Source organism: Typopeltis vanoorti, chromosome 14 (genome assembly GCF_054136105.1).
Source record: "Typopeltis vanoorti isolate ZY-2024b chromosome 14, IOZ_Tvanoo_1.0, whole genome shotgun sequence".
NCBI lineage: Eukaryota > Metazoa > Arthropoda > Arachnida > Uropygi > Thelyphonidae > Typopeltis > Typopeltis vanoorti.
The window spans coordinates 107,753,814-107,775,789 of NC_143562.1; the positions used below are offsets into that span (position 1 = coordinate 107,753,814).

Below are 21,976 nucleotides of genomic sequence, written 5' to 3' on the forward strand. Positions count from 1 at the left end.
AAATTTTTTCCAGATATTGTCAAACTTAGATCTTGTTATACAATATGCCAGATGAATTTTTTTAAGGAAAAAAAATATTCCATAAACCCACACATATCAGGAACTACCGGCACTTTAAAACGCCTATCATCCACACTCCATCAAAACAATTTATTCTCCAATTGATAAACACCTAAATTTTCTACCAAAAATAGTTACCTTAATAAAGAAAATTTAAAAAAATAAGATTTTCAAATGCCAAAATTATCCTATACATTTAATAAATTACTCGATCAGCCAAAAATCCATTAACCAGTCCTACAACCAAAAGAAAATTTTCCAATGCATAAATAAAACTAACATATCCAAAATACTTAAGTGCTTAAATATATTTTTAAGCACACAGACTATAAATCAGTTTTTCACTACCAATCACAAACTGGCTACCCTTTTAAAACCCTCCAAATTTCACTCATATAGGGAAATATTGGAATACCACAATGTGGTATACAAATTTCCTTGTCAACACAACTGAGAAATTCACTTACACAGGTTCGACAATCAGATTGCTATGGTTGACTACAAGAACATTTTCACAACTGTAACGTACCCATTCCCAAGTATCTAAACAATAAGAAGAACAAAAAACCAAAACAATATCAAATACCAAATGAAATCTTGATCCACACGTTTGAAAGAACCACGTTCCCCAAATCGATAAAGCTACCGTACAAAAGAACCGATATTAAGAATTTCAGAAACCATAGCTATAAGATGTGACAATTCCATAAACACACATCGCCCCCACATTATCTCAGAGAATTGCAAGCTCCACTGTATTCAAATAAATCCAATATTTCCAATCAGCAACCATTAAAAAATTTGAAGCAACCATAAAAGTCAACTTAGCATAAACTTCATGTTTCATTATTTTCCCTCACTCCTCTGAAGAATCCCAGTTGAAATGGCCTACACACTGTAATGTTTATATTTTTTATGCCTAAAATCATCCTAAAAAAAATAGTTTTTAAAAAACTTCCATATATTTTTATCTTTATTTTATTCTATAAAAAAAAATTCCATGTTTTTTTAATCTACTTTATGCTTTTAAATTGCTCTTGTGAGTTTGTTTCCTGTTGCAATTTATTACCCTTTAAGAGGGTTCGGGTTATGAATTTATATCTACCAAATGTTGTTATACAAAAATTATGTCCCAAAATTTTTAAATCAACAAATCAAGAACACAAAGATCTTCCTAATGGTATGTTTAAAAACATCTTTCATATTATCACAATTTTTTTTAAATATATGGCTGAATTTTAATATTTAATCACAGAAATAACCACAGTTTCCACAACAAGGGTGCCCCTTAAGAATACAGGCAAATTTACTATATCATGCTGATTTGCATTTTAGAGGAGCAACATGAAAAAAAGTTCTCTTTGGTCTCTAGAGCAGTTTCCAGATTATTTAATCCTTTGCCCATCCATAGTACTAATGCATTACAGGCTAACAACCTTTTTCGATAGGATTTACAGTTGAGTTCTGACCCAAAATCACAACTGAAACAAGGACTGACTATTGCACAAAATTTTCAGAATCCTGAAGTTACATGTGCCACATGAGTGGGTGAGGTGTTGGTAATAGTTGGAAGTCCTTCATGAAAACTAGGACAAAAAAAAAAGTGCAAGTTGTAAGGTACTGATAAGGTCATTAGAACTAAAGCAATTTCATAAACAAGAGAATCCAATCTTAGATGAACTTGCATCATTTCTTCATTGTCATCTTCTTGAACATTTATACCATCACATCATAATTGTACTTATGTGGGAGTTGGGTGTGTGCTCTAGACCAATTCTGTAGATGATGTCCAGGACAACCAGGAAGTCAGGACTTTCCACGGTATAGCTTAATACACATGTTCTTTGCTGATCAATGAACTGCAAACTTCCTCACATGTGAAAGATAGCAAGTGTCATTTCATTGCCTACCTACATACTTTCATTAAAACACCCATGAGAGGATGACTCACCATGGTTTCTAAATCTCATCCATGGCGAGATTGGTAGCCATTCAGCCAACCAGGAAGTAAATTTTGATCTAGCTACTCTAACAAGCTTCTTGCAAACTTTATTTTCAAATTCATCACTAGTTACATAACATTAAGATTACATGCTGACCACATAAATACAGAAGTCACATCATCCTACTCTTCTTCTACCTAAATTAGAAAAGGCATTAACTTTACATAAATCTAACTTATTTGGAACTACTCTTTAGGTGAAGTGGTTAGCCAATTCCAAAGATTTTTTTTTAATGTGACTCCTACCCACGAAAGGGTTGAAACCTATAGTACATAAATAAAGTGGACTAAGGATTTTTTCCTCTAATTTTATTTATTTGTATTTTTTTTTTAATTTTTATCAGGTCAGAAACCATGCTCGAAAGACCAATCATGGAACTTCAAGCCACCTCAGATATCCAATAACCATGGCAGTAGCCCTACATCAGGAAATGAAATTCACCTCCCACCTGAACATACCTACAGTGGGATGCAAACCCAAAGCCTGGCATTTTGGAGAGTGGATATACTAACCACTAGGCCAACCAGGCTGGCAATGCTTATCTGCTTCTTTGAAACATTAAAACAATTTACTAAAGCGAAATTAAACTTTGTAGTTACTTTTGTGTAGTAGTAATAATAATCAGTAATACTGTGTACATATTTGAGCTGCAATTAAAAATTGTTGCAATTCCTCTACTATACAAGATGTTGGTATTCGGTAATATTACGAACTAAAGCAGTTCATGTAATCATCTCAACCACAAAAACTGCAACTAGCTGGAGTAGGGTTATAATTAATAACCCTACTCCAGCTAGCAAAAGGTTGTTGAAGCAGCTCAGAAATGGAAGAAAGAGTGCTAAAAAAGGAATTAGAGATGATAAAGGTGACATGAAAACAAGGAAAAAACATATCTTTGAAGTATGGAGTAATTACTTCGAAAAATTGCTACATGAACAAGCAGTGATGACAGCACAGTGGTAAAAAAAAACGCTGACCAGGAATGAAAAATTTACATCATTACTAATCTTCTATCTACAATTTCCCTCCAAATCAGTCTGTTACTTGTCAAGACTCCAACATTATCAGATCTTATATTTCTATCATCTAAGGCACTTTGTACTGTATCAATCCACCTATATCTTGGTCTTCCTCTGGGTCATTTTCCTGCCAACCTGGCAGAGAACACTTGTTTTGCTAATCTTTCCTCGCCCATTCTATTTAAGTGACCATACCACCTGAGATTAGCTCTGCTAACGCATTCCTGGATGCTCACAATGTCCAGATCTTTCCTAATATCGTTTTTAATATGATATTGCCATTGATGCCATCAGTTAACACCTCTAATCTTTCTCAGGACTCTCAAATCTGCGATCTCTAGTCTTTGGTCAAGTGTTTTACTTCTGATCCAGCTCTCATATCCCTAAGTTAATTGGTTTGAACACTGTCTTGTATACAGCTAATTCAATGTTCCGACTAATTTCGCTCCTATTCCATACGAATTTATTCCGTTGAATTCCTACCATACCAGCTTTGTTGAGTCTGTTGTCTATTTCCATATTTAATTTACCATCTTCAATAAAAATCATGCCTAAGTAGCTGAAATGTTTTACTTGTTCCACAAGTTCTCCGTTCACAACGCAGTTGACATTTTCAATGATTCTAACTATTTTCATTGTCTTTTTCTTTTTATTACCGACCTTCATGCCATATCTATTACAACAGTTATTCAATTTATTCTGGGAATCTTGCAGATGTGTAGTAGATTTATTTAGAAGTATAACATTGTCTGCATAAAGCAAACAGCTGATATTAACAACTCCAATTTTGATATCGTGTTTAATACCACTTTCCTTCATAATGTGATGCATATAGATAATGAATAACAGAGGGGATAATGTACATCCTTGTCTCACACCAGATTTAACATTAAACCATCTTAATGTACTTCCTTTAATTTTAACTGCTGACTTATAACTCAAATACAGACTAAGTATTGCTTGATATAATACCCCATTGACACCATATAACCGTAGCATATTGAATAGCTTCTCTCTTGGCACCTTGTCATATGCCTTTTCCAAATCGACAAAACTTAAAGACAGATCTTTGTTATATTCCCATGATTTCTCCACTATTTGTTGTAAATTGAAGATCTGATCCTGACAGCTTCTATTTCACCTGAATCCAGCTTGTTCTTCAAGCTTTTCTTCCACAATTCTTCTCAACCATTTCTCAAGTATACTTGCATGTATCTTACCAGTAACACTCAGTAGGGAAATACCTCTGTAATTCTCACATTCAATTTCATTTCCCTTTTTATATATGGATACTATGAGAGTTCTACTCCAATCATCGGGAATTCGTCCCTCTGTTCAGGCTGAACTATGCAGTGCACCTACTGTAAGACTTTCATACCACTATACTTCAGCATTTCTGGTCGAACATCATCTACTCCTGCTGCCTTTCCACATTTCAAGCCTTTGATGGCTTTTTCTACTTCAAGTATGGATATGGATTCCTGACTGCATGCCTGGTCAGTGTTTTTTACCACTGTGCTATCACTGCTTGTTTCATTTAGCAGTTTTTCAAAGTAATTACTCCATACTTCAAGGATATCTTTCTCTCCCGTTTTCATGTCACCTTTATCATCTCTAACTCCTTTTAAAGCACTCTTTCATCCATTCCTAAGCTTCTTCAACAACCTCCAGAATATTTTGCCACTTTCTTGATATTTATTTTCTTTGTTCCTGCTAAAGTCCTCCCATGACTTTTGTTTAGCAAGTTTTACACAGTGTTTAGCTTTCTTACATTTGTCTCTGTATTCTCTAAGAGCACAGGCTAACTTATTTGCCAGGAACTTTTGATATGCTTTCTTCTTGTTCTTCACTGCCTCTTTAACTTCCTGTGTCCACCATGGAGTTTAATTTTTCTATCCTTGCAGATAACTTCATGCCTCTCTAGCTGAATCAATCAGGGTTTTCTTCAAGGCTTGCCACTGAATTTCCAAGGTTTGGTTCCTGTTCTCAAACTCTTTCATTTTCTTTTCAATAATCTTTGTGTATTTTAGTCTACAGTTCAAATCTGAGAGCTGCTCAACTTTTATTTTCTTTAAAACTTTCTTACATGTTATTCTTTTCAATATGAAATTCAATTTTATCCTGCTCAAGACTAAATAGTGATCACTTCCAATTTTAACTCCCCTGTACACTCTGGTGTCCTGCTCCAGGGAAAAAACATTACTATCAACAATAACATAGTCAATGAGACTTCTTATTCCTTGCCTTTTCTCTCCATGTGAATTTTTGCACATTTTTATATTAGAACATGGTGTTAGTATAACCAGTCCATTTTCTGAGCAGAAATCCAACAGATATTTGCCATTATTATTAGTTTTGCTCCATTATCTACAGATTGTCGTCAAGTAGTCAAATTAGTTTGATTTATAGTTATGTAACCAACAATCGTACCGAGTTAAAATGTTATGGCATTCTCACACTTCAAAGCATTTCACACCAATTTCTATTCACAATTTTACTACACAGTCCCTTCACCACACCCTTGCACAGAGCATATAAGACCAGTGAAGGGAATGAATACATTTTTCACAATGTCCACAGATGGCTTTCTTTTCTCTCTCCAGTTTTATAAATCAATTCTGTATTAATCTTTGTAAAATCTCCTCCTTAAATTAAAATTAAAACTATGCAGTTTACATTTTCTCAACTAATAAATGACTGTTTCTATAGATTCTGTTACCCATCTCGAGACAAATATGGAGCCCATGTAGATAGGTAGAAGTGGCGTTTGTACTCTATGGCACTTCACTGCACCAAAAGAGACTTAAGTTCAAGTCTAGTCGCCAACTGGAGGAATATTTTTTGCCGGCTTGGTTGGCTGAGTAGTTAGCGTATCCGCTCTCAAGCCAAAAGGTTTGAATCCCACTGTGGGCATGGATGTTTGTCTCCTGTGCAAATACTACTGGTAGTGGTGTGGTGGGCAGTAGATGGCACTGGTGTGGTTGCAGTTCCTGGTAGTTGATGGATTGAGTGGTGGAGAGCAAGTTGTAGAGTAGCTGCCCTTCCTCGATGAGTCTTTGGACTCCCTGGGGGTGTCACATAATAATAAAAAAATACAATGGAAAAATTTGGTGTGTTTGACCAAGGCTGGTAGAGGGGTCTATTAAGCAAACCCCCTTCTGATTTGAGAGATGCTAATCAGATGATAGAAAAATCTTTGCTGGACTACAGTCTAGTATCTGAAAATCAAACTCCTCTTCCTGTCAGGAATATAATAAAATAATCATTAAAAGTAACATTTCAGACAGGATATGGAAATAATGATAATAAATGAGTACACCTCTATATTATAATTCAGATGAAAAGAAATTGTGTGGTAAATACTAAAAAACAAAAATTAAGAGTGATAAATGCAAAAGCAGAAACATATAGCTTTCGAAGAGATAAAGGAATTGAAACAGGTTTAAATATTTTTTTTACTCTGGTAGTAATAACAGGATCAATTTTTCAACAAAAGGGGCAAACAAATGATCTCATCAGATGGAAAAGCAGAGATCAAATTAACTCATAATCAGAATCTCCTCCAAGCTCATACATCTTATTAGATATAGGAACTTCTTGAATGGCAAAAGGTGCATAATGAGACCAAATTTGATCACAAGGAAAAAAGACAAAAACCAGCAGGTTAAGATAAAAAGGATAGAATTTCACATGAAACCAGCTTCATGTCATCCTTTTCCATCCACTAACCTATGTTCTTTGGAGATTATCTCCCTCATGTTCCTTTCTCCAGAAGAAACCCAGATAATTTTCACCATAAGTATGTTCCTACTAGCACTAGTGTGGTATAAAGTTTTGCAACCCTTGTGTATAGGATTCATTATGTAAGTGGGGGTAAAATACTGGTAATAAAGCACTTTTTCTCTCTCCAAGTGATTTGAAAATTATCTAACCCTTAACTCATCAAATCAAATGGCACTAAATACGCTGTATGTTTCTAAGCCTTTTATGAGTGGGACTGCTAAAATGTTCATGGAAGCCTTCAAGGAGAAAAGTATTCTATCCAAATTCTAGAACTGTTGAAGATCCTACTTACTGCTACATGAGTTCAAGAATATTCTATTAACATATCTTGATTTTGATACCATGCACCTGAAGGCAATTTTATCATATTTTATTGCCTGATAATCCAAGCTCAACCCAAAGGTTTTGATAAGGTGTGATGCATTTAGTCTGCATGTGCCAACTGAATACAGCACCTCATCCAGCAAGTTAAGGCTGTTATAATAAATCTATTTCTAAACAAACAACTGATTCTTTCTTAGTGTCATGTTTCTTCCACATTTACTAGAACTGTTATACTCAATATTTTTTCAGAAATCTATTATCATCATCAAATTCCTGCCATGTACCCTCAAGGGGTGTACAGGATATGATAGTACTACATGAAAAAAATTACATCATTACTAACTTCCTATCTACAATTTTCCTCCAAATCAGTCTGTTACTTGTCAAGACTCCAACATTAGATCTTATATTTCTATTGTCTAATGCACTTTGTACCATATCAATCCACCTATATCTTGGTTTTCCTCTGGGTCATTTTGCTGCCAACTTGGCAGAGAACACTTGTTTTGATAATCTTTCTTCGCCCATTCTGTTTAAGTGACTATACCACCTGAGATTAGCTCTGCTAACACATTCCTGGATGCTGACAATGTCAAGTTCTTTCCTAATATCCTCGTTTTTAATATGATATATTGCCATTGATGCCATCTGTTCACGCCTATAATCTTTCTCAGGACTCTCATATCTGCGGTCTCTAGTCTTTGGTCAAGTGTTTTACTTCTGAGCCAGCTTTCAGATCCATAAGTTAAATCTGGTTTGAGCACTGTCTTGTATACAGCTAATTTAGTGTTCCGACTAATTTCTCTCTTATTCCATATGAATTTATTCAATTGACTTCCTACCGTACCAGCTTTGCTGATTTTGTTGTGTATTTCTATATTTAATTTACCATCTTCACTAAAAATCGTGCCTAAGTAGCTGAAATGTTTCACTTGTTCCACAGGTTTTCCCATTCACAATACAGTTGACATTTTCAATGATTCTGCCTATTTTCATTGTCTTTGTCTTTTTATTGCTGACTTTCATACCATATCTATTACAACATCTACTCAATTTAGTCAGAGAATCCTGCAGACTTGTAGCGGATTTATTTAGAAGTATAATATCATCCGCATAAAGCAAAGAGCTGATATTAACATCTCCGATTTTGATATCATGTTTAATACCACTTTCTTTCATAATGTGATCCATATAGATAATGAATAACAGAGGGGATAATGTACATCCTTGTCTCACACCAGATTTAACATTAAACCATCTTCCTGTACTTCCTTCAATTCTAACTGTTGACTTACAACTCAAATAAAGACTAAATATTGCTTGATATAATGCCCCATTGACACCATATAACTGTAGCGTATTGAATAGCTTCTCTCTTGGCACCTTGTCATATGCCTTTTCCAAATGGAAAAAACTTAAATACAGATCTCTGTTATATTCCCATGCCCTCTTGACTATTTGTTGTAAAGTGAAGATCTGATCCTGACAGCCTCTATTTGGCCTGAATCCAGCTTGTTCTTCACCAAGCTTTTCTTCCACAATTCTTCTCAACCGTTTCTCAAGTATATTTGCATAGATCTTGCCAGGAACACTAAGTAGGGAAATACCTCTGTAATTCTCACATTCAATTTTATTTCCCTTTTTATATATGGGTACTATGAGAGCTCTACTCCAATCATCGGGAATTCATCCCTCTGTCCAGGCTTTCTGAACTATGCAGTGCAGCCACTGTAAGACTCTTATACCACCATATTTCAGCATTTCTGGTCGAATATCATCTACTCCTGCTGCCTTTCCACATTTCAAGCCTTTGATGGATTTTTCTACTTCAAGTATGGATATGGATTCCTGACTGCATGCCTGGTCAGTGTTTTTTACCACTGTGCTGTCATCACTGCTTGTTTCATTTAGCAGTTTTTCAAAGTAATTACTCCATACTTCAAGGATATCTTTTTCTTCCATTTTCATGTCACCTTTATCATTTCTAACTCCTTTTACAGCACTCTTTCCTCCATTCCTAAGCTTCTTCAACAACCTCCAGAATATTTTGCCACCTTCTTGATATTTATTTTCTATATTCTTGCCAAAGTCCTCACATAACTTTTGTTTAGCTAGTTTTACACAGTGTTTAGCATTCTTGCATTTGTCTCTATATTCTCTAAGAGCACAAGCTGACTTATTTGACAGGAACTTTTGGTATGCTTTCTTCTTTTCCTTCACTGCCTCTAACTTCCTGTGTCCACCAGGGAGTTCTGATTTTTTTTATCCTTGCAGACAACCTCGCCACATGCCTCTCTGGCAGAATCGATGTTTCTTCAGAGTTTGCCACTGAATCTCCAAGGTTTCATTCCTGTTCTCGAACTCTTTCATTTTTTCTTCAATAATCTTTGTGTATTTTAGTCTACAGTTCACATCTGAGAGCTGTTCAACTTTTATTCGTTTTAAAACTTTCTTACATGTCATTCTTTTCAATATGAAATTCAATTTTATCCTGCTCAATACTAAATAGTGATCACTTCCAATTTCAAATCCTCTGTACACTCTGGTGTCCTGCACCAGGGAGAAAACATCACTATCAACAATAACATAGTCAATGAGACTTTTCTTATTCCTTGCCTCTTCTCTCCATGTGAATTTGTGCACATTTTCATGTTGGAACATGGTGTTAGAAATCTATTAATAATGAGTCAAACACTACAATCATTAACTTATTAGGATAAGTAGCTTATAAAAAGCACTGATATTTAATGTAGAATGCAGATCAAAACAAAAAAATGCAGATGGAGGGGGTGTATTATGTTATTAAACAAAGTTACAATTACTTACCTTGCTCCTACTAAAAGATATTCTCCATCCTGTTCTAGTAGTTTGAAATGATCGCTGTGCGTTTCATTTCCTAAAAAACGATGCACAGTATCTTCTTCTATTAAAGGAAGGAAAAAAAATTGTAACTATCTATGGATGAGCTTAGAGGATAATTATCATAATTAAAAAGTTTAAATCGTTTAATTCCTGCAAAATATAGCAACTGTAAAGATTATTAGTAATGCTTAAACATTAAGGTTATCACTGATACAGATTTATTCTGTAATATTTTTTTTTCAAGTTCAGTTTACAGCATTAAAAAATTGTCTTCAGTGGCATTTGTAACAGTTAACTTTAAAATAGCCTTCAATGTTTTGTCAGCATGGTGTAAAATTCTAATAATAATCATCTGATGTAACCTTCAAATAAACATGCAATTTGAACCCTTTCTGACCTGAATTATTTTTTCCGAGTGAAAAAAATTTTTCTATTTATTTTGTCTTTAGGTCTAAAAAAGCAAGAGTATCAAGTATTTTGATGAAAAATACATTTCAGGATAGGAATTCTGACCAACTGATTCCATATGGAATCATATTCTGGTAGCAAACATTCAACTTCTGAGCTTATACTCTATAATCCAATATATGCATATTATTCTACTAAGTCATAAAAACCGATATTCGTAAGATTTATACGTATAATACATACCTGTTATTATATTAAAGAAATGGAACTACGATGTATGATTCCAATTGAAATCACTAGGGCAGAAAGGGTTAAGTAAAACCTCTTTTTCTATACATGCTTGCCATCAGCTCATTCATTATCTCCAGTCTTTTCCTCCACTCTGCATTATCATATCAGAACAACATGCTTACTATCTTTATTCAGACACATTTCTGCTGCACTATATTTCGTGCTATACAATTCATGCAATTTATCTCAGGTCATCCATCTCAAACCATTACTATTATCTCTTCCACATTTTCATCCCTCTTCACTGCCAGTGCCACATACTATCATTCCACCAGGTAAGCACTTGTTTGGCACTTTACTCTGCACGATCCCCACATCAAATCTCCATACATGATGACGCTCCAAACACATTCATTCATCCTTCTCTTACTGGTATCTGACTCTTACAGCTTCCAATTTCTCTCTCTCATTTCCACACTCTTGACTTTATATAATTTCCTCTCTTCCAATGCCTCTGCCATTCTCTCACTTTTCTCTCTCCCTTGCTGTGATGTCATTCTCTTATACCTCTCTCATTCTTCTTGCACTAGCCAATCTCTCCATCCTCCTAATATCTTCATTCACCTTCCTCAACTCAGTCTTGATTCCTTCCATCTCCTTTCTCAGCAGCTTTATATCACTTGACACATTCTTATATTTGTACATTTACATTCATAATCTGATTAGAACTTTTCACTAACTCTTCCTCCTATAACACTAAGTTTTGCAATTTTTATTTCCTCAAACCAAACATTCCAGATACTTCATACAACTCACTCTCCTCTAGATCGCTTATAAAATATTCTCATCCCTTAAAATTCAAGGGACCAAATTTCAGCACAGTAATTCACATGTAGCACGATCAAGATCTCATACAATGGAACCATGATCTGTACTTCTATATGCAATTCTCTTCACTGCCACATTCTGTTGTGTCATCTTCACAATTCTATCAATGGAGTTCCTAAATCTCAGGTCCAAGTGCACGACTCTGGATCTCTAATCTATTGCAACTTCCAAGATATCCCCACAAAGTGTATACTAATGTAACCCATCTTTGCCTTGCAAATCACAAAATCTTATCCTTTGCAACACTGAATTAGTAACAGCACTTACTCCGTTAATTTTAATCCTCCTATAAAACTCTAGTATCTACTCCATTCCTTATAGCTTTCCTCAGCTTTGCAGAATCTGCTAACTACACATGTTGCCACTTAAGCCACTTTAGAATCTTATAATAAAGATTCTAAAGTGGTTTAGGTCACAACTGGTTTGCCTGCAGCATACTAGTGGTGAATTTCTATTGCCAGAATGCTCCACTCCCAGACATACCTCCACCTTGTTGACAGCCAATTTTTTATTCAACTGAATACATTATATAACCCCATTCATTCCAATTTAAAGTGGGATCTGTCACAGACAAAATATTAGACTTCTGCAAAATACAATTGTATGTGCCTGTGTGTCTCACTTATGAATGTCTGCCAATTTTTTTATTTTTAAATCTGATAGACTACTGAAACATGACTTACCTAATTTAACAAGACCATGCTGACCATTACAAAGATTCTGGATCTGGATGCCAGCTCACCAACTTGTCAACACAAGTTTAGATACATAAACTGGCCTATAAATCAAACCTCGGTCCTCCTTCAATCCCCCTCCTTTGAAAGTCACTTAATCTGCAAGGCTCTTGGTTAAAAAATGCTTCAATGCCACAAACACTATCTCTTTAAACATTCAAATAATGCCATAAGGTTTTGTTGCTTTATTAACAGTTAGAACCTGAAAGAATTCTTCAAATCACCCTTGCTCAATCCTCCTATGTCATTTTTCCCTTCATAAACCCTCAAGTTCTGCATAATCACTCATGCACAGATGAAATACCTTTTTCTTTAAATACATCAACTAGATTTTCTGCAGTGGTCAACGGTGTCATTTTCATCAAACATTATCGCTTAACCTTTCTTCTGGCTATATACTTAAAGCACACTTAATTTTTCTTTGCCTGATTGACTGGTTATTGCTCATACTGAACTTATGCTTTTCTTAGCAAATGAATCACCTTCTCAACATGCTCTAAATTTTCCTCATAATTCAAGCAGTTTATTTCTTTTTAACAGCAATGTCAGTGAATAGAAAAAAGGAAAAGTAACAGCTAATGTCTTCGTGCACACACAGCTTCTCTCAACTTTTGTTTTAACACTTGTGTGCAAAATTGAAAGGCTAACACTTCAAACTTGTTACTTGAGTGCACCTATCCATAGAAAAGAAAATTCACTTTTTTTACTGAGTGTGATTGGTTACAGTGCCATAAAATGAAATGGTTTGGAAGTGGGATGGTATATTATTCCATACGTAGCTTTAATTCAATATTTGGTGTTGAAATTTATAATTTACTGAGTAAGCTAACTGCAATGTTATCTCCTCCACAGTTCATCATTATGCAAGAAAAGCATAATTCACTTCCTCCTGTTGCTCAGCTGAAGAAAAATACAGCTGAACATTTAATCTGCTTTTCAGTCTTTGACACAACCACTTTTTTTATTTAAAAAAAAAACTTCACAAACAGCTGTAAATGCACACCTTATCCTATGGCAAGTAAAAAAAAGAACAACTATTTTAGTTGAAATTAGGCACTATTTCATTAGTATCAATAAACATTTACCCACCATTTTCCAATCATGTACAGGTAATCCTCATATAACGCGGTACTCATACAACATGGTTTCGATATAACGCCGTCTACAATTTCTAGTAACCCTTTATTTTATTTTTTTAAATTTTTCACCGCAGGACTTAAAAATCAAATTTTATCTTCTTTAAATTTGTGTCTGCCCGTATATGGGAAGTAGTTATAAGTATCAAATTTAGTTTTATTGCATCAGTGAATAAGGTACTGTACAGAGGCTTTTACAGTCTGTCATTCTTAACAAATAGTGCAATTAGAGACAGATGGAATAAAAACAGCGCTAACTAATAAATCACATGTCCCCTCTCACAGAAACTATACTATATAGACTTAAGCAAAACCATATGTTGAACCCAAATACAGTATCTAACTAAAAACTATTGTCCAATTTTTCAATTATGAAATAAGTGTTTGTTTTATTGCATTTGAAATTCCCGATGTCATTATGACAGATCACAAAGGCTAACTTAAAATAAAAGACTACCAAGAATTGAAACATGGCATATAATGAATGTGCGAGTTCGCCTGCCAAGAAGCCATAAAATTCAACCAAGGGTTGAAACATTTGTGTGAGTTGAGTCAGTCAGTAATGAGAAGTTCCATCGGAACGATAAATGACACCCTGTTGTGAATGTGTTAAAACTAATAATGAATGTTATGACAGTTTCAGATGTTATGGAATTCGATTGAAGAGAATTAGCCTTTCAACTCAACACTTGTCAGTTGCTTTTGTCTTTGGGTTGCACGATCTTTTGTTAATCCCGCACCAATCATATGCATGTTGTTATAGCTGCTGTCTTGTGTAAAACAAAATTCAGCATGTATGTATTGTAACAATTAAAAAAAAACTTTAATAATTTATAAGTGTATAAAAGGATATCACCTGTAAATCGTTGACATGCCAGCAAAATTCTCAGACGTGCCACCTCTGAGAATTCGCCATCTAGGGTTTACTGTATAAAGTACTTATTGTTGAAAATTGTCTTCGTTTTCTGCCAGGAAAGCGCATTTAACATCCTGTGTTATTCTCAAGCTGAGCAGTTTATTTTCTGGTGAGTTACATATGTAATGCTTTTTTTTATGTAAAAGTTTATTTTTATTGTAATGGCCACTAAAACTGCAATGAAAGGGAAAAAACAACATTGAAGAGGAAATTCATTTCTCTTGAAAAAAAATTAAAATCTTGGATCGGTTGAAAATTGGAGAAAAACCAGGAGTTGTTGCAAGGACTGAATTTAAATGAATCAACAATTCGAACAATCAAACAAAATGAACATAAAATCAAAGAAAGTATTATTGCTGGGTCAACGGTAAGTGCAAAGCGCGTTGCTCGTGTTCGCGATATTCTAATAGAGAAAATGGAGAAATGTAATGATTTGGATAGAAGATCACACTCCAAAGAAATTCCTTTGGATGGACACCTTATTAAGCAGAAAGCTGTCAAAGTTTATAAAAATTTAAAAAGAACTTTATCAAGATTCTTCAGAAGAAATCTTTCAGCATGGATTTTGTGCCAGTAAGGGTTGGTTCGAAAATTTTAAAACGCAGTTTTCTTTGCATAATCTTAAAATCCAGGGAGAATCAGCAGAAGTTGAAGCTGCCTGGAAATACCCAGAAGAACTTTTAAAAATCATTAACGAAAGTGGTTACAGTGCAGACCAGGTGTTCAATGCATATGAATCTGGGTTATATTGAAAACAAAAATGCCAAAACGCACCTATATTTCGAAAAATGAAAGATCAGCTCCTGGATTCAAAATCTCCAAAGATAGAATTACTCTACTGTTTTGTAGTAATGCATCAGGTGATTACATGATAAAAGCAATGTTTATTAACTGATCTGCAAATCCTCGTGCGACGAAAGGGCTCGACAAGTCCACCCAACCTGTTTATTGGCAGGCCAACAAAAAGGCATGGGCTACAGCTAGCATGTTTGAAAATTGGTTTTTGAAGTGTTTTGTACCCGATGTAGAAAGTTACACAAAGAAAAAGAATGTGGACTTCAAAATTCTACCAATTTTAGATATCGCACCAGGCCACCCAACAAATTTAAGCCATCCGAATATTAACATAACTTTTTTGCCGCCTAATACTACTTCACTTATTCAACCACTCGACCAAAGAATAATATCAACATTTAAGTCATATTATATTTGGTGAAATTTCAATTAATTTTGGAAAAAATGGAATCTAATCCAAACATCACACTTCCTCAAGCGTGGAAAGAGTTTTCAATATTGAATTGTGTAAAAATTATTTCTCTGTCCATTAAGGAATTACAATCCTCTATGCTGAATGCTTGCTGGAAAAAAATATGGCCTGAAGTCTTTCTGGAACATAATTTCGTACCTCCAGTGGATGCCGAACTACGTCGTATAATAAATGTCGCACACATTTTTGATGGAGAGGGCTTTTGTAATATGGTTGAAAACGAAATTAATGAATTAATTGATGGAGAAACAGATTTAAATGAGGAGGAACTGGTACAATTAATAGATGGCGTCGAACCAAATAACGGGGAAAGTTCTGCCGAAGATTCTGATTGTGATGAATCCATTGAAGAATTCAGTTTAAAGAAATTAGCAGAAGGATTGGACTTGGCAAGAAAGTTACGAAGTTATTTTACAGATAATGATCCCTCAATGGAGCGCTTGGGAAAATTCACGAGACAATTAGATAATTGTTTAGCACCATATTATGAACTTAATAACAAATTACAGCATAGTGGAAAGCAAAGTCTTATTACTGACTTCTTGATGACTAAACCAGCCGAAGTATGCAATGAGAATTATACAAATTATGTCCAAGAGATTTCAAGTGGTGACGACCTCTGGCCACTTAAAGAACATCTACGAAATGTTATTTCTGAAGACAGTGATGACGATTAAAATATGTGCTTTATTTTATTGTGTCTAAAACATTTATGCCTTATGTGCAATGAAATTTATGAACAATTTGTAATTTATATAATTTTATACTACGCATTTGTCTCAGTTTATGTTTTCTTAACTTACATGAATTTTCTGAATTAAATAAAAATATTGTTTTTGTTGGATATGTCATTGTTTATATAATTTAAAAAAAAAAAAAACTTTCAGAACCTAACCCTACTTTTTCTGTGTGATCTAAGTCTCGTATAACGCGATTTATACAACGCGGCATTTCTATGGAACCTAACATTCACGTTATACGAGGGTTACCTGTACATAATAAATCTCTTAACGTTGGATACTTGATAACTGAGAATGAAATCACTCTTTTAACCTTTAAAATTAATACCTCTTAAGGATGCTCATGACATGGCCTTTCAAAAGGTGAAATCGAATTTACTTCTCTTGGCATTTGTTCATCTTGCACTATCATTAATGTTTGACAATTAATGATGCAAATGTTTATTTGCTTTTCTTCCCCCCCCCCTTAATGTGATGCTTAAATAAACCCTTTTTATTGCTTGCTATAGATGCACCCATATAAATTCCACATAGTTTCATATCAATAGAAATTGGACTTGTGATGAAAAGCCACTTTCATTTATCTCTGCCATCTATTTACGTCAGCATTATGTTCTTTCATGCTGAGTAATTGTATTATTTTTCATGAATTATCACAGTGAGTCTCAAATTATCTGGTAAAGTTAACATCTGCATTAATGGTTTTGGAATGGAATGTTGCATATATCGATAGTTTTAATTATAAGAATGTTATTTATAGAAACAACACCTTCAAGGACACATCACAGGAGGGCACTCTACTCAACAGTTTGCCACACACACATCTAACCGTCTACCCTACTACTTAATTCTCTTACTACACGCATAACTCACAAATTTCTCAAACTGAAGGATGCAATGTACTGTCATTCTTCAACTGTGCTATGGAGGCACCTATCTGAATTATTAAAAAGCTTATATATAATGCAAGTGGTTGCAAGCTGAAAACACTAGAGACATTTTATTCTATGACTGACACTAACAATTTGACAGAGGTTTGTGCAAAGCTTTGGGGAATATTTTTCTGATAATTTGTCACACAGTGCTGAAGTTAATCTTGACATATAAAGATGAAGTAATTTTGCTTCTTTACAAGGATTTGTTAAGATCTTACTTGAACTATTATGCACCAGTCTGGTCTCCTGGTTTCTGTGATGATTCTGATACAGTGCAGAGAGAGAGAGAGCTATAGACAATCCTAATTATTAGGATTGTGGAATACCAATTATGAAGACATGCCTACTAGCAAACAGGAAAAAGAGGGATGATATGATTGAGACTTAAAGTTCTGAAAGGGTCATAGGATTTCAGTAGATCGAATTTTTCATCTCATGGAAGGTGGGGGCACAAAAATAAGGTGTTTGTTCTGCTGTATAAATCACTGGCCAAGCCACACATGGACTACTGTGCTCAGATGGTCACCTACTTTTCACTGTAATATGGAAACATTGGAAAAAATCCAGAGAATGCAATATTAGGACTATGGAATGCCGATTATGGGAAAAAGCTGAGGGAATGTAAATTGCAGAGTTTAGTGGATAGGCAGCAAAGAGTTGTATGATAGAAATTTCTAAGCCACATATGAAAACAAGAACAAAATCTCTTGAAGATTTTGTTCTTGTAAAGGTGTGGTAGAGATGAAGAGTAGGTATTTTACATGGAGAAATGTAGGAAAGTAGAACACAATACATTACCAAAATGCATTCTGAATGCTGGAAGTACAGATTTTCAGGTTAAATGTGACATTTGTTGTTGGTTGGATTTCCCACAATGAGTGATATAATTAAAACAGAAGTACTGTAAAATGCAACAAAACTGAATGAAATGCTACTATTATAAACATTGCTTTCGAGTATAAGGAGCCATTACAATGAAATCAATAACTGTTAACTAAAAACATGCCTACCAGAATACCCAAAAATATAATAATGTAACTACAAAAAGGCAATTACACAAATAAGCAATGTAAGGTAAAATTATCCTGGCATCCAAGGAAATTATCCAAGAAAGACTGTAGTCCCTGAAATGTCAAATACCTGAAAGAAATAAAGACCTGTGAGCAGGAGGGTGAGGGGTGGTTTCTTTGCATGGAGGGTGGTTGAACCATGGAATGCATTGCCTGATGGAGTGGTGAGAGCGAGAAAGGTCAATGAGTTTAAGGAGTGGTATGATAGACTGTGTTTCTTAGGGGGGGTCTCCCCTCGATGAGTCTTTTGACTCCATGGAGGCCTGAATAATAATAACAACAACAAGTGAAGAATTACAGGCCTAAAACATTAAGGATGCATTTTTTTTTAAATGATACAGCATACCAGGAATGTTAATGCAGCCTTGTCACAGTTAGAAAAAGATCATTAAAAGGCTAATAACATCACTAAATAAAGTGCCACCATATTGTTAATGGGAGAGGGGGATCACAACAAACCTAACCCAAAGTCAGCAAAAGCAAAGTCTTAGCACTTCTGATATCATAAAACAGCTTCCCATTTCTTCTTCCTTTCATGATATTAGGTCCTACTGAGTTGTTCTGGCTTTATACTCTCATTAATGATCTCCTTCCAATTCTTTTTCTTTTTTTGGGGTTGTGGGGGGTGGTAATCTACTAGCAATATTCTCATCCCATGATGTAGAATACCTCTGTTCCTATAATTATCTATTGTTCGTAAAGTTCGATGTTGCATAAATCTAACCCACTGTTAGAAATTTAATTTCTGCTTGGATAGAACATTGAATATACTGAATGTTTAATTTCTTAGCACTCACAATTTGCCCACCACCCCCACTAGTATTTTCCCAGACAATCACAAACATCCATGCCCATGGGGATTTGAACTCTCAGCCTTTTGGCTGGAGAGCAGATATGCTAACCACTCAGCCAACCAGGCCAGCAACTTAGAAATATAGAATAAAGCAGAAGAGCAAGAAAGAGGAAGCAGTTTCCCCCACATAAAAAAATGGAGTATAAAAATTGTAATAAGGATTTGCCTCTCTTAAGGAGGTAGTTTGGTTGTTTGAGAGACTTAGCAAAGTAATGACACAAGCTGCAATTGCTTGCCATGGAGAAATTTATACAAAAAAATGAAATTAGGGAAGACCAATTTTTTTTTTAAACTAAGACCAATCTTGCTATCATCTCATCCACTGAAGATGAGCCTACACCTTCCACAAAGTTATGCATCTGGTAACCCTTAGAACACTTAGTCTCTCCTATCTCATCCAATTAATAAAGCAGAAGTTCTAAAGAATTCTTACTGCATATGTTTCCGTGTAGCAAGATTAAAGTGCATGGAACTATACACTCATGTTTCATTATTAAATGCAGTGAGGACTCACTGTACTTAGCATCAAAGATTCAACATGGGAGGCAAAAGACAGTAATCCATCTTGTGTTTTGAACTGATCAACTGTCTGTATACTCACCACCTCCTTGACCAACATAATTCCAACTAATAAAAAAAAGTACTGTGATCTCACATGGCGATGCCAGGAATGGTTTTGCTTTTATTTCTCTCCGTCCAAGAATTTGAAATGTATCACAGCATCTATACAGTAAGATCCTCTCAAAAATTTGTTATAATCCTTGTATATACTAGGTTTTACAGTTACAATCCTGTACCTTTCCTCATAATTGAGATTTTACAGCTCAATACTTACTCTGTTGAGTCTTTATAGAGACCTGCTCAGCTTGTCATAATGCAGGCAGTTCTGCACAGCAATCTAGATAAGTTTGAACCAAACTGTGTACATTAGAACAATCACTAATTTCTATTTGTCAACATGCAGGCAGGCAGGCAGTATACAAACAGCTGGATTATCATTCGATATGACAACTACCTGCTCAGCATTTCTGATCACTAGAACCTACTGAATAGCTAAATCTGTACATCATGAAAATAATATAGCAGCCTCTGCTCCAGACACAAAGAGTCCGTCATATGGGGACAAAATGTTCAGCACTTAGTACTGGCGATTTGGTTTGTTGCAATTAAGATCAGGCCAATTAAGGCAATAAGGTCAGTAACATGTCATAGCTGCATGTGTTCTGCAATCAGTATGCCTATTTTGTGGAATGAAAAAACAGGAATTTCAATAAAGAATTACTATTCTTTATTGATCTTTTCACAAATGTTTTCACTTGAAGACTGAATTAATCTCCATAGACTAATTCAGCCTCATGAAAAAGATCCTGTTATCCAAGACAGGATTACAGGCTAGGTTTTTCAAAGTGAAGAGAGTGTCACTAAACCCTCACCCCCTGCATTACAGAGGTGCTAGCACTAGTCAATCAACTGAATTGCAGAAGGATGTAAAATAAAAAAAAAATTAAAATCAGCTAACGCTTTTTATTCCCATATACGGGAGTAGGCGAGGCCATTTAGCCCTATCTAACTTTTGGAGACTGAGTGGGCAGTTCAATCTCCACTGGTACCCAATCAGAGACAGATGGCCCAAAGCTATCACTAATTAAGCGGTACGCAGTGAAGAGAGACGGCTCAAATGTGCCGCCATCTCGTGGTCCCTAACCGTAACACAATATATTTAATGTCTGAAATAATGTGGGTTCTACGGTCGATTTTCTCGAGTTTCCAGGAGGAAAAACCTGCTTGCCCATGCCAGAGATCGACTAACTCGGGAACCGGTCGAAAAAAGGCTTAGAAAAATTTCCTCTAGTCGCCGACTAGACTCAAAACGAAGTCTTCCTTCGTGCGGCCAATCGCGGTGGTATGCAAACACCACATCAACTGAGCTACACAGGCTCAGTATGTAAAATAAACTTACTAATTATTTTCACTCCATCTGATATATCTAGTGATCTCAAAAAAACTGAATGTGCTTTATGGAAGCATCCACTAAAATGTTACACTGAAAATAATCCATGAAATCATTCAATTTCATTTGGAAAAACATGGGCTTATCACCCCTTTTTTTTTTTCTTTTTAACAAATCTGGCATATCCTGGCATAAAAAAAAAAAAAATCACATCCACAGCCTCCTGAAAACTATTATTTTCATTCAAAGCACTACTCCTCTCCTGCTAATCTCCTAACATTTTATAAATCCCAAAACTATCTGACTTCAGAGTATCGTTCTCATTTCTGGTGGTGCACCCAAGATCTTATGAAATCCAGATTGTATATAGAATGCAATCGATGTAACAAGTGATTGCTCTCACAAACTTCCTCTAGTTGCTTTCACGGGCTAATCTCCTGCTAATCTCCACTGAACTGGCCACTATCCTTCTTTCACATTCCTCTAACCATGTCAACATACAAGACGACCTTAGTCAACATTCATATGCACAACTCCAGACATGCTGAAACAGCTTCATTCCATTTACTTCTGTTCTTGAAACAGCCTTCCCCATACTATTTTTCACAATGAATACAACTCCCAGCTTTCATGTTTACTCTACACTTCCAATCGCCCTTTTTGATGAAAAGAAAAGTAATGTTCAATTAATGCAGAATAAAGCTTTATTTTGTAAACTTAAGTTTCTGTAGTTTAGGAGTTCTGTGGGATTTTCAGTATTGAGACCACAATAATGTAAATAAAAGTTCAATAAAAA

General features: G+C 35.1%; 1 protein-coding gene across 6 annotated transcripts in view; it reads right to left on the reverse strand.

Annotated features, from left to right (window-relative positions):
• The window catches only part of LOC150099827 (semaphorin-1A-like), a 405,107-nt gene that overhangs the window by 281,343 nt on the left and 101,788 nt on the right, over window positions 1-21,976 (reverse strand). For all 6 annotated transcript variants that reach the window (XM_090404329.1, XM_090404333.1, XM_090404331.1 and 3 more), the window contains exon 3: window positions 10,016-10,112. In XM_090404329.1, coding sequence (XP_090260455.1) covers window positions 10,016-10,112 — 97 coding nt within the window. The remainder of the gene's footprint in view (window positions 1-10,015; window positions 10,113-21,976) is intronic.